Below are 14287 nucleotides of genomic sequence, written 5' to 3' on the forward strand. Positions count from 1 at the left end.
ACTTCTGCTTCTCTTCCGGGCCTTCTGCCGCAGTATTCCTCATGCGCGGATGTCTTCTCCAAAAAGGCTGAGGATACCCTTCCCCCACATCGCTCATTTGACTGTGCAATAAATTTGCAGCCTAACACTGAAACTCCTCGGGGTAGGATTTACCCATTGTTCTTGACCAAAACGCAAGCCATGTCGGAATATATATGGGAAAATTTAGCCAAGGGCTTCATCTGGCCCTCCAAGTATCCCGTCGGAGTGGGCTTTTTCTTCGTGGGGAATAAAGATGACGCCCTCCGGCCATGCATTGACTACCGTGGCTTAAACGAGATCACTCTGAAGGACTGCTACCCTCTACCGTTAATTTCAGAACCCTTTGACAGACTTCAGGGAGCCAAGATTTTCACCAAATTAGATCTTAGAGGGGCCTACAACTTGGTCCGAATCCGCCAGGGCGATGAATGGAAATCTGTGTTTAATATGGGTGATGGCGACTTTGAATACTTGGTAATGCCATTCGGCCTCTGTAATGCTCCAGCAGTTTTTCAGAATATGATGAATGAGGTCTTCAGAGACATGCTCTACCAATGTGTCATAGTCTACCTGGATGATGTTTTCTTTCTCAAGACCTCCAGAGCCATTGTCTGCAGTGTTCTTCAGCGTTTGAGGGATAACCTGATGTATGCCAAACTGGAGAAGTGCTCTTTTTGAACAAGAGTCCGTTCCCTTCTTAGCCTATGTGGTCTCTAGCCAAGGCTTCCAGATGGATCCTCAAAAATCCAAAATTATCCGTGACTGGCCTCATCCCACAGGCCTCAAGGCCCTACGGAGATTTCTTGGCTTCACCAATTACTACAGATCGTTTATTCATCACTATTCTTCCCTGACCGTCCCGCTCACGGCCATGACTCGTAAGGGTGCCAATCCGTCTCAGTGGTTGCTCAAGGCCATGACCGCTTTCCAGGACCTTAAAACTACCTTCCTTCAGGAGCCATGCCTGCACCATCCAGACCCCCGACGGCCCTTTATCATCGAGGTCGATGTCTCTGATGTCGGTGTAGGAGCAGTACTCTGCCAGTATTCAACCATCCATACCTTACACCCTTGCTCATTCTTCTCAAAATGCTTTTCTCCAGCGGAACGTAATTATGCAATTGGGGATAAGGAGCTGTTGGCAATTAAACTGGCTTTCGAAGCATGGCATCCCTGGCTTGAGAGGGTACTGCACCAGATTACAGTATATACCGACCACAAAAACCTTGATTATTTGCATTGTGCGCAACGCCTAAATCATCGACAGGCCCGCTGGCCTCTTTTTTTACGGGATTTAATTTTCTGTTATGGTACCAGCCAGCCAATAAAAACGCTCATGCCGATGCACTCTCCCAGTCTTATGTCACTGAAGATGTTCCCGACATTCCACGGCACATCATTGATCCAGCCAAAGTCCTCCTTTCTGCCACGTTCACTGTGCCACCTGGGAAAACAATAGTTCCCTAACAACTCCGACGAAAGATACTCTGTTGGGCTCACAACTCCTTAACAGCAGGCCACCTGGGACAGTCTAGAACTCTTTCCACTCTCCAATGTTTCTATTGGTGGCCCACTATGAAGAAGGACACACAAGCTTATGTTGAGTCTTGCCCTACATGCGCTTGTCATAAGCCCCCAGCGGGTCGTCCTTGGGGTCTCATGCAACCATTGACTGCGCCCAGTGAGCCGTGGATGCATATAACCACAGATTTCATTGTGGACCTTCTTCCTTCAAATGGCAATAATATGATTTGGGTCATCGTGGACTGATTTTCGAAAATGGCTCATTTTGTGGTGTTACCTGGCCTTCTCTTGGCTCCAGAACTAGTGAATCTGTTCATCCACCACATATTCCACCTCCATGGACTCCCAAGACATTTTCTCTTGGATCGAGGAGTGCAATTCATAGCCTGGTTTTGGAAATCTCTCTGTAAGAAGTTTGACATTGCCTTGGACCTCACATCGGCTTATCAACCCCAGGCCAATGGTCAGAAAGAACAAAATGGACCTTAAAACAGTTCCTTTGAGCTTATATAAATTCCTGGCAGAATGATTGGTCCAACCTTCTGCCATGGGCTGAGTTTGCTTTAAATTCCCACCAGTCCACATCCATCAGGTCATCACCCTTTCAGGTGGTCTATGGATGCCAGCCACTGCCTCCTCTCCTGCTCTCGCTGTCTGTGCTGTCCCCAGCGGCACAGGCTACCGTGCAGGAGTTGCATCAACTCTGGGATCACACCAAACAACTCCTTTAGCAAGCCGCCCAAAGATCTAAAACTTCTACAATACCCATCATCGAGAAGCTCCGTAATTTAACCCAGGAGACAAAGTATGGCTCGTTTTTTTCGTCTAAAACTGCCATCGGCCCACTTTGCCCCCAGATTCATTGGGCCTTTTCCCATACTCTGCTGGCTGGGCCCAGTTACCTACAGCCTTCGACTTCCTGCATCTCTTAAAATCAATAATGCCTTCCATATCTCACTACTCAAACCTCTGGTACTGTCCGATTTCTCTTAGAAACCACCTGAGCCCCAACCTCTGTCTTTGGAATTGGACATTATTTATCAGGTGCAAGATGTCTTGGACGTTAGGAAGCATGGAAAGATGTGGGAATATCTCCTCTCGTGGAAGGGCTTTGGGCCTGAAGAAAACAGCTGGGAGCCTGCGGCCAACATCCTTGACAAGGATTTAATCAGGCAGTTTCACGCCACACATCCTAGAAAACCCAAACCCCCAGGGGGTGGGCCTTAAGAGAGGGAGTACTGTTTATGACCGTTGGTCACAGATGGCTGCAACCTCTGTTACTTACTTCGTGCCTCACTGCCCTCTGGAAAGACTTGTGGCTGTGGCTAGCCACCTCCAGCCCTCGTGGCTACGTTCCAGGTCTCCCCAGGGCAGCGAGAACCCCGCCGACTGCCATGTTTCTCCCAGGCCTTCCTAGGCATGCGTGCACACTCTCCATGGCCCTCCTTTAAGGACGCCAGGGCTGGAACCTCAGGGCGTCTACCCTTGATGACATAACTAGCCCTAGACTCTTAAGCACTATCGGGGCCTGGCTCTAATCGATTTGGTAACAAGTTCCCTCCTTGCTGGATCCTGCTGTTCTCGCTGCAGACATTAGTTCCTGGTTCCTGCTCCTCCTGGTGTTAGACACTCTCAGGTACCCGCTCCTCGGGGGCCTTGCTCCTGTCTCTGACTATCTGCACCTCAGAGGGCCCTGCGCCTCGGACACTGTATGCTTTCTTCCCCGCTTCTCAGGATTGCTCCATGAACTACTCCTTCCATGAGACTCTACTTCGGTGTACCCCACTCTGCGAACCATTGCCGGACTACTCTTCCCGTGACTCTACTACGGTGTACCCCGCTCTGCGGACCATTAACATTCTACTCTGTCTTGTGGAGAACAACATAGGTGTACCCTGCCCTGCGGGCCACTGCCTCACCGCTCTGCTTCGTGGAGACCCAGTGCTGGTGTACCCCGCTCCGCAGGCCATTGCCATCGCTTGTGACTAGCCGTGCTCCCCCGCTCCTTGGGGTAGCGTCTGTGAACTTGGGACTGTGCTGCGCTCCCCTGCTCCTCGGGGCAGCGCCCTGCATACCGCTGTCACCACATTCCTCTCCCCATTCCTCGGGGCAGCGTCCTGCCTACCCTGTGACTGTACCGCACTCCCCCGCTCCTCGGGGTGGTGTTCTCCTGCACTGCCAGAGATCCCTGGGCTTCCCCATGTCCCAGGTAAGCCCACGTCATTCCCTCTGTGCTGACTCTCTCTATGGCTCCGCCCCCTGGGGGTCACCCTCGCAAGCATTCCCCACTACTAGGGGCCTGTCCAGCACTCCACTACTAGGGGGGCCTTCTGGCTACCACATCCATAACCCAGTTTCCTGCTCTTCCGCTACTCGCTGGGTGAGTCACCTGTAGCTCAGACATCGCCTCCCGACAATGAGGCTCAGTGGGGCTCCTCCCTGTGGGTGGTACGATCTCTCACCTCTGGCCAAGGGCCCAATAACCTACAAATCCTAACATGGTTTTTGCAAAAGCTTTTTGGAAACAGGATTGTCAAATTTTAATAATACATATGTGGTTTAATAATTATTTTTGGAGTTATAGTTGATATAGTTAACCCCAAACTTTGGTACTTACCTGGAGAAGGCAAAATATATCTGGATAAGTCATGCAATTTTTATTTATTTATTTTATTTAAAAACATTTTTATACTGTCTTTCAAAAGCGAATAGCTCACCAAAACGGTTTACAGAAATAAACAAGAATTTAAAGAATAAAAATAAAAATGGTAAATAAAATAAAATGTGAGATAATAGCAACTAAATTAAGTGAATAAAATAAAATAAACTAAAATATAAATAAACTATACTGAAAACAATAAAAAAGTGTAAAGCAAAAGTAGTAAGAGTAAGAAAAATACAATAAATTCATTAAACCCTAAATCTAATAAATGTCTCCTAGTAATTAAAATTAACTATACTAAATTATTTTACAAAGACAAGAAAAGTCAGAAATAGAAAATAAAAATCAGACTAGAGAGGAACAGATCTAATATCCTTTAGATAATATCCGCTGCAATACATTGATGTTAACTGTAAATAGTATGAAGCAGTGTGTGCCAGTTTAAAGATAATTATGAAATCCTGTGCCTAGATCCCCGACGCTGCTTTAAACAACTGCAGATAGAAAAAAACAGTGTATGACACTTCAAGGTTGATTATAAATTCCTGTGCCTGTATCCCCAAGCTTTACTCACATATTTGTGGACTTAAAATTTGTACAAGAAGATTTAACTTGTGTTGTTTTCTTAGCAAATATTGGCTTTTACAAACGTACTTCCTTAAATTTTGTAATATGCATGCAAAAAAGGAACTTGGCAGTTTTAGCCATCAGTTTGCCAAGCTTATCAGCAGCTCATGAAGATCTTCCTGGTTGCTCAGCCTGAAGTCTGCCCATGTCACCCAGACCTCTCACCCAGTCATTTTTTCTCTTTCAAGATATTTGCAATTACTTATACCTGATATTAAGCAGAATGAAATATATGCAAGTAAGATGCAGACACACATCATTTTGGCAGGTTTTAAAACTGTATTTTATGCACGTACATGTTGGCCCTTCCCTGGATTGCCCCTGCCTCTTTATTCTATGCACAAATTGATTCACATTCCCTGTGTTATGTGCTTATGTTGCAGTTTTAAAAATACCGTTTACTCACAGGTGCTATTTTACGCATGTATGTGCTCTTTTTTGTGCACACAGCTTTTAAAACTCTACTTCTAAATCTGGAGCTAAACTGAAAAATTACACTAATGCAGGAAAGTACTTTACAACAGGAATAAGGAAATAAGTGCTTGAAGTTGTAAGGAGTGTGACCAAAATGACCTTGTATGCATGACTGCCATTGGGCATACCAACTTGGGCACAATCAGACATGCAAGACCATTTGGGCAAGGCATGCTAAGTGAAATCAAAGGAAAAGCTCTCTAGAAAAGGCACTCACAGCTAAACAGTACACACTTTGGTGCTATGCATATCAAATGGCTATAGTTGCCTGTCCCATAAAGCTTACCCTTTGATTTCACATGCCAAAACGGCCTTGCTTGTGAGACTGGCACTGGGCATCCTGATTTGGATACACCTCTTCCACCTTCAATTGCTTACCTCTGTACTCCTGGTTTAATGCACTTAAGTGGGTTGTCAGGTTAACTCCTTGGCCTGAGGTGGAGTGAATTGATTCACATTTCTGGTGGCCATGATATTCTATTGTTGTGCCCATGTGATAATGTCTTTCTAGCAGACTGAGCGCAGCAGCAGAATAACTTTAGCCACCATCTCAGACTAAAGAATGCATAAGCTCTCTAGAACTTGCACCTATAACTGAAGAAAACCTAACCTATTTTGAGAAGGCACTTTCAGCTGAATGGTATACAATTGGTGTTGTGCATCCCAGCTTTGAAGTACTGTTCAGCTGTAGGTGTCTACCCCAGAGAGCTTACACTGTAAATGTAAATCTTCCTGACTGTGAGGTGGATACCACACTAGAGAAAACAATAGACGTTTGCCACTAGAAATATGAATTTATTCCATCTCAGACTTACCATGTATAGAAAGCAATACATTTCATTTCTAATATTTCAGTTTGTTGAATTTGGCTACACAGTTTGATGGATTTTATTACACTTAGGATGGTTTTTACATTTTGGGGTCTATGCACTAATCAAGCTGGAAAGGACATGAAATCTTCTTATGTTCTGTCATAATGCACAATTTCATTGAACTCTTTGCAGGTATTAAGACACAACACTGCTGTCAGTTCAGTATGGTAACAAACTTTGTTAAAAGTAACATACACTACTCAAAACTAACCAACGGTAACAGAGCTATTACAGAGACCATCATATGTTGGGTACATTTAATCACTAAAGGATAGTTTTGCCCAACATGACTGGGCTATCCAGCGAAATTATTTTTCCCTTACTATTTCAAATCATAGATCTCAAAAAAGTGTTCACAACACCAAACATTTTGTTTATATATTTTCTTTTCTAGTATTTATAATCCTATAGATTCTTAATAAATCTTCAAAAAGAGAGGAAGAATAACTTATCTTTGCCAAGATATCTGCATAATCTTTTACTTATTCTTCCTTTTCAAATGGAGACACTAATCAGAACAGTTGATATTATGCCATAAAAAAAACGCCCAACGTGCTATGCGTTTCGATTTTTCATCAGAGGCAGCATATGGCTCTTCAAAAAATGAAACAAAAAATAAATGATTTAAAAAACATCAAAGTTTCAATTTTTAACATTTATAAGAATAATTCCATGAGAGAGAGAGAGGGAGAGAGAGAGAGACTTGTCATAGTGCCTCCTCCCTAGACAGGTATTTGTATCCCTATGGGAGGTCCACCTAGTAACTCGAGGTGAGGGTTAAGTATTAGTGTAGGGGGTTAGGGACCACTTTCACATTCAACGTGAGACGTACGAACAGAGTAGTGGTCTCTTGTAAAGATTTGACGACCTACGGAGTGAGGAAACTCACTCCAAGATGAGATTTGTGCAATGTTCTCTCCACCTATCTTGTTGTTACCCTTGTTGTTATCCATCAAGCTAGGTGGAGAGAACATTGCACAAATCTCATCTTTGGGTGAGTTTCCTCACTCTGTAGGTCGTTAAATCTTCACAAGAGACCACTGCTCTGTTCGTACGTCTCACGTTGAATGTGAAAGTGGCCCCTAACCCCCTACACTAATACTTAACCCTCACCTCGAGTTACTAGGTGGACCTCCCATAGGGATACAAATACCTGTCTAGGGAGGAGGCACTATGACAAGTCTCTCTCTCTCTCTCTCTCTCTCTCTCTCTCTCTCTCTCTCTCTCTCCCTCTCTCCCTCTCTCCCTCTCCAGACATACATGTTTATTAGCATAAGCTTACACCCCTTTTTGGTACCAATGCAATATTGGAAAATGAGGCCCTTAGATTGTAAGCCCTCTGGGGATAGGGAAATACCTACAGTACCTGAATGTAAACCGATGTGATATCGCATCTCAGATCAAATGTCGGTATATTAAAAATAATAAATAAATAAATATCAGCATTACATGTTCCGCCCCCCCTCGGGAATGAATGAAGCTATCGACTGGTACACTCTGATTTGAGTGTTCTTCTCTGATTGCTTAAAAATGCCGGTATGGAATTATTCTTATAAATGTTAAAAATTGAAGCTTTGATGGTTTTTAAATCATTTGTTTTTTGTTTCATTTTTTGAAGAGTCATATACTGCCCCTGATGAAGAATCAAAACGCACAGCATGTTGGGCATTTTTTAGGGCATAATTGTTATGATCCTGGAAGGTGGACCCCTCATCCAAGGTGGAATTGGTGCCACCCCCACCGTCAGTAGGTGAGGCTGGGATGAAGCAGAGACCCCCACTGGAGCTTCACCACTATCAGCCCACGTTACCCTCAGGTTGAGCCCTTGGGTACCGGGGCCGGCTGGACTTATGTGGGGTCTCTGACTGAAGAAGAGACGGCGTTGGATGAATGCAAGGAGTGGGTCCAGAGATGGCCGAGAAGACAAGCGAAGAGATGGCCAGAAGCCGGGACAGGCCGCAGTTCACAAAGACGGAGTACCAGGTGAGGGTCAGGACAGGCGGCAGTTCGGGTAGATGAGAAGTCCAGGCAAAGGTCAGGTTCTAGAATGTCACAAGTCAAAGCGCAGGCGATATCCTCCATGGAGGAACTGGATACAGGACCTAGAAAGCAACAAGCCAAGGCAAGGTCTGTGAACTTTAAATACGAAAAGGACAGGTTGGGTCAGCAGGAGGCAATTTCCTGCTGTGGCAGTTTCCTGCTGTGGTCCCTTTAAATTAAGCAGAGAGGCACGCATGGGAGGAGTGGCCCACCCAGAGCAGCGAGCGCGTTGGAGGAGCGCAGAGGGAGGTCTACCCTTGCAGCGGCAGGGACTGCCACGAAGAGGAGCCCCGGGAGCTGCTGGCTGCCATGGCCAGCATGCCCGAGCCTGGAGGAGCAACACCATGATGGTAAGTGGCGGCTGCCAGTTGCGGGAAGCTGTGGCCGGCAGCCATAACAATCATATCAACTATTCCGATTAGCGTCTCCATTTGAAAAGGAATAACAAGTGAAAAATTATGCAGATGTCTTGTGAAGATAAGTTATTCTTCCTCTCTTTTTAAAAATTTATTAAGAATCTATAGGATTATAAATACTAGAAAAGAAAATATCTAAAAAAATAAGTTGGTATGGTGGATACTTTTTTGACAGCTATGATTTCAAATAGTAAGGAAAAAATCATTTTGCTGGATAGTCCAGCCATATTGGGCGAAACTGTTCTTTAGCTATTAAATGTACCCCACATATGATGGTCTTTTTAATAACTCTGTTACCTTTGTTTATTTTTGAGTAGTGTGTGTTTTTGCCTGGGTATATTTTGGTCCTTTTTTGTGGATTTCTTTTTGAAAAGTAACATACAGTTAGGCTACAAGATGTATTGTTTTAATTTTTATTGTAGAGTTCTTTCACCTGGTGATTCCCTAAATTCTACCCATGACAAAGAGTTAACTCTTCATCCTCACTTTCCAACTAATGAGGTCAGTTTTCTTACATTTTTCTTGTGTTCATAATTCGATACTAGATTTTTGCATCCAGTCGATACTAGAATTTTGCATCCAGTCCAGGTGATGTTTTGTCCTCTCACACTGAAGACAAGTCTCCCAGGGCTACTGCCCAGGAGGGAAGGGTTAGGCCGGCGATCATAGTTGGTGATTCAATTATTAGAAATGTAGATAGCAGGGTGGCTGGTGGACTTGAGGATGTGGGCACCAATGACGTAGGAAAATGTGGGAGAAGGGTTCTGGAAGTCAAATTTAGGATTTTAGGTAGGAAGCTGAAATCTAGAACCTCCAGGGTTCTCTGAAATGCTCTGAAATGCTTCCTGTTCCACGTGCAGGTCCCCAGAGGCAGGCAGAGCTCCAGAGTTTCAATGCGTGGATGAGATGATGGTGCAGGGAAGAGGGATTCAGCTTTATTAGGAACTGGGGAAACATTTGGGGAAAGGGGAGACTTTTCCGAAACGATGGGCTCCACCTTAACCAGAGTTGGAACCAAGCTGCTGGCACTAACTTTCAAAAAGGAGATGGAGCAGCTTTTAAATTAGAACAAGGGGGAAAGCCGACAGTCACTCAGCAGTGCATGGTTTGGAGAAATGTATCCTTAAAGGATACTAATGAAACAGGAGAGTTAGGGCATCCCAACAGAGAGGTTCCATTAAAAGCAAACATAGTCCATGTGCCTATATGTAAAAAAATCACTGAAGCTAATGATTTCCGAATTATCCCTAACAACTGAAAAGCAGGTTGTTAATACAAACAAAAAACACACTTTGAAATGTCTGTATGCCAATGCCAGAAGTCTAAGAAATAAGATGGGAGAGTTAGAGTATATAGCAGCAAATGATGAGATTGACATAATTGGCATCACAGAGACTTGGTGGAAGGAGGATAACCAATGGGACAGTGCTATATCAGGGTACAAATTATATCGCAATGATAGGGAGGATCAACTTGGTGGGGGTGTGGCACTTTATGTCCAGGAGGGTATAGAGTCCAACAGGATAAAGATCATACAAGAGACTAAATGCTCAGTAGAATCTATAGGGATAGAAATCCCATGTGTGTTGGGTAAGAGTATAATGATAGGCGTATTCTACCATCCACCTGGACAAAATGGTCAGAATGCTTAGAGAAATCAGGGAAGCTAACCAATTTGTCAGAGCAATAATAATGGGAGATTTCAATTACCATACTATTATAAACACGTTGTACAAAAATTGCTTACCAATTTTATGTGTGTTTTTTTTAATATATTGTTATTTTTTATTATTTTAATATAACTTGTTAGGGACCGTCATACCACCCATAGGCTACACGCATTGAATGCTTGTGTTTTCAGCCGCTTTTGGGTCTTTTTTAATCATTGGTCCAATATATTTTAAAACATTCTTATGAAATTCTTAGTGTTTGTTTTTTTGTTTTTTTCGTTTTTTCCAATATTTTAGAAGTATGTGGAAAGGTACTTCCCTTAATGAAGCGGAGTCTCGTTGTTATCGCTGTTATAGATCCAATATCTTCAACCCCCGCGTCTCTACGAGTAGGTTGCCTGCTTCGGCGTTTTATTTTTACCGCACTGTGTCTAGTGCCGCCGCACAGGTCTATGGTTCGGTGCTGCCACGTTGATGACGGGGGGTCCTTTTTCTGCCGCACGGGTCTGTCCCGTTTGTTGTTTGGCAGCGCCGCCGCCGCACTACGGCATTCATCTAGCGCCACCGCGCTGTGTACCGATATCCGTGTACTAAGGTCCAACGTACGTTTCGCAGTATGTGCTGCTTCAGGGACTGTAAATATACTTAGAGACAGTAGTTTTCTAACTCCACATATATGTCAAGGTTTCTAAAAGGCAATTTGTTACAAATAAGACACACTGTAACTTCACACTAAACAAATATATATGAGCATCCCAGGGGCTTCGTTTTATGCAAGTTTGTTACTCACCCAGACTTCATGCCGTGTCCTGATTCTGGCGTCTGCGTGAGTCAGCTACTACCTCAACCTGCTTATATGTAGTTTGTCATGCCTCACCTGTGTGTGGTTGAACAGACCTGTGTTTGATTGACAAACCTGAAGAATAAATTTTACATAAAATGAATCCACTCGATGTCTTTATTGAGTCCATGAGGTGCTAATGACTGTAATTGGAATATCCATTTTTGTTCTGATTGATGAAGTTTTTTAATTCTGTTGCCCCTTCTCCAGTGTTCTGTAATGATTTCTAATATAGTCCAATGCAAATCAGAGTACACATGATTGGAATCTTTACAATGTTGTACTAATGGTTCATCTGTTCTGCCCGTTTTTAAACAACATTTGTGTTCTGTGAGTCTGTATCTAATAGGGCGTTTAGTCATGCCTACATAAGTGAGTGGACATGGGCAAAAGATTGCATATACAACATATGAGGTGTTACAACTGAATTCAGGCAAGGATTCCACTCTGCCCGTGGATATCTGAATGGAAGTTATTGATGCTTTTTGTGGACAAAATTACCCCAATATTGACTGGGTAAATGTAACATCAGAACTTCCTAGACATAAAGTTCCTGGATGTAATAAATAACTGCTTCATGGATCAATTGGTTCAGGAACCAACAAGAGAGGGAGCTATTTTAGATTTAATTCTTAGTGGAACACAGGATTTGGTGAGAGAGGTAACGGTGGTGGGGCCACTTGTCAACAGTGATCATAACATGATCAAATTTAAACTAATAACTGGAAGGGGGATAATAAGTAAATCTGCAGCTCTAACAATAAACTTTCAAAAGAGAAACTTTGATTAAATTAGGAAAATAGAAAAAAACTGAAAGGTGCAGCTGCAAAGGTTAAAAGTGTTCAACAGACATGGACATTGTTTAAAAATACAATCCTAGAGTGTTAATTAATTGCCATTAGAAGTAGCTTAACTGTGCTGCTTCAATAATACACAGAGGTCCAACTTTAATACAAACCAATTTAAGTTTATTATTTAGTATTGAAAGCCAATCTTATGAGACCTCTGGGAGACAGAGAGGGAGCTTTTTATTTTTCCAAGCTCTGCCTGTCTGTCTCAAGGTTTGTAAGTGAGGGCTGACTTTTTATAGATAAAGCATACAATGATCCCTAATAGGATTGCATTGAGTATCAGGTACCACGTGTGTCCACATCAGACAACCTATGTCTAAGCTTCCCTGGTCCCACCTCCCACCTTAAGTTCCAATTAGGCATAGACCCACGTGTCTGCTGATTAATTTCAGTTGGCCACATGTCTGATGATTAGGCCTTTGTTCTGTCACTCGTTCCAGTCCTTTTGATCAGACTCCTAACCTCATGGGGATATCCAGTTACACTGGGCCTCTTCAGTCGAGAGACAGGATTCTGTGAGAACATAGCTTGGTCAATATGTTCGTTGTGACCTAATGACCTAATGACCTAATGACCTAATGACCTAATGACCCTTCATCAATCTTTCAGTTACTATGTGAACCGGTATGATGTCCCCACAAATACCGGTATATAAAAGTTTCTAAATAAATAAATAAATATCTGGCTAGGTCTGAATTCATTCCAGATGTCTCCCAGTAGCCATTCCAGCTCAGGTCAGTCTGAGTTCCTTGTATGCCAGCAGTTCCAGTTAGGCCAAGAAAGCAAAGGATTCAGGATAAACTGAGTGGACCAAAGTCCTGAGCCAAAGTCTTCATGTTAGGCTGCCCATATATCAAGAGGCGTAGTCCATATGTATTCCACACATTAAGAAAGGTGGAAGGAAGGCAAAACGATTACTGTCATGGTTAAAAGGTGAGGTGAAAGAGGCTATTTTAGCCAAAAAAACATCCTTCAAAAATTGGAAGAGGAGCCATCTGAAGAAAATAGGATAAAATTGTTGCGACCATCGCTGCCCAACATCTCCACCCCGCCCACCTTACCTCTGTGGTGACTCCCTCTTTGCTTGTTGGATGTTTGTCTGCCGCGGCGTTATCTTGCTGTCCTCCTCCGGCGTCCCCGGACCGGCAAGACTCTGCACTCCGCCATGTTTCCCAGAAGCCTAAGGGCATGCATACGGCGTGGCCCCAACTCAAGTACCAGCAGTGGCGCGAACCTTAGGGGCATCCCCCTGAGATGACATCATCCGCATTGGATATTTAAGGTCTCTGAATTCTCTAACTAATCGAGTTAACAAGGATTCCAGCAGAAAGGTTTCTTACGCTCCTAGCTACACTGCCTCCTCGGACTTACCAGGGGTATCTGCTCCTCGGGGGCCTCGTTTCTCTTTTGCCTTTCAGGTCGCAATCTGGAACCGGTACTCGCTCCTCGAGGGCCCATGTTCTCAGACCAGCTTCTGAATATCACTTATGCCAGGAAGTCATCGCTGCCTACAACACCAGTGAGTTACCATCCTTCTCTCAGAGCTTTCCCTGGAACCAGGTACTCGCTTCTCGAGGGCCTAATCCATCCCAGCTCCTGGGCTGCTTCAAGAGACTATTGTGTGAGTGTTACCATCAAGGTTCTATTCCTGAACTCTGCATACCCTGCCTACTCACTATACTTAGTTTCTCTACAGCTCTGCCATCCTGGGATCGCTGTTCCAGTATCTGAGGGACTACAGCCCAGCCGGGCGCTTCCAGCTCATTACTGCTACCTCTGGTGGTTCAATATACTGTTTAATAAAAGAACTAGAGTGTGTCTGTCTCCAAACTCTGAGCCTGACTAGTGGTCCCTCTCGGGATCTTCCCCCGGGGGCGTGGTCATCTGCCACTGGCCCAAGGATCCACCCACAACTATCCCAAATAATAACAAAAACATAAGCTTTGTCAAGTTAAGTGTAAAACATTGATAAGACAGGTGAAGAGAGAATTTGAATTGAAGTTGGCCATAGAGGCAAAAACTCATAATAAAAACTTTTTAAAATATATCCAAAGCAAGAAACCTGTGAGGGAGTCGGTTGGACCATTAGATGACAGAGAGGTTAAAGGGGCTCTTAGGGAAGATAAGGCCATTGCAGAAAGACTAAATTAATTCTTTGCTTCCGTGTTTACTAATGAGGATGTTGGGGAGATGACAGTTCCGGAAATGGTTTTCAGGGGTGATGAGTCAGAAGAACTGAACAAATCACTGTGAACCTGGAAGATGTAGTAGGCCAGATTGACAAACTAA

General features: G+C 43.8%; 1 protein-coding gene across 1 annotated transcript in view; it reads left to right on the forward strand.

The window, feature by feature from the left end:
• LOC115092429 (disintegrin and metalloproteinase domain-containing protein 9-like) overlaps window positions 1-14287 on the forward strand; it is a 402794-nt gene that overhangs the window by 63854 nt on the left and 324653 nt on the right. Inside the window, exon 5 of the mRNA XM_029603262.1 lies at window positions 9059-9137. Within this exon, the coding sequence (XP_029459122.1) occupies window positions 9059-9137 (79 nt within the window). The remainder of the gene's footprint in view (window positions 1-9058; window positions 9138-14287) is intronic.

The sequence above is a fragment of the Rhinatrema bivittatum genome, chromosome 5 (genome assembly GCF_901001135.1).
Source record: "Rhinatrema bivittatum chromosome 5, aRhiBiv1.1, whole genome shotgun sequence".
Lineage (NCBI taxonomy): Eukaryota > Metazoa > Chordata > Amphibia > Gymnophiona > Rhinatrematidae > Rhinatrema > Rhinatrema bivittatum.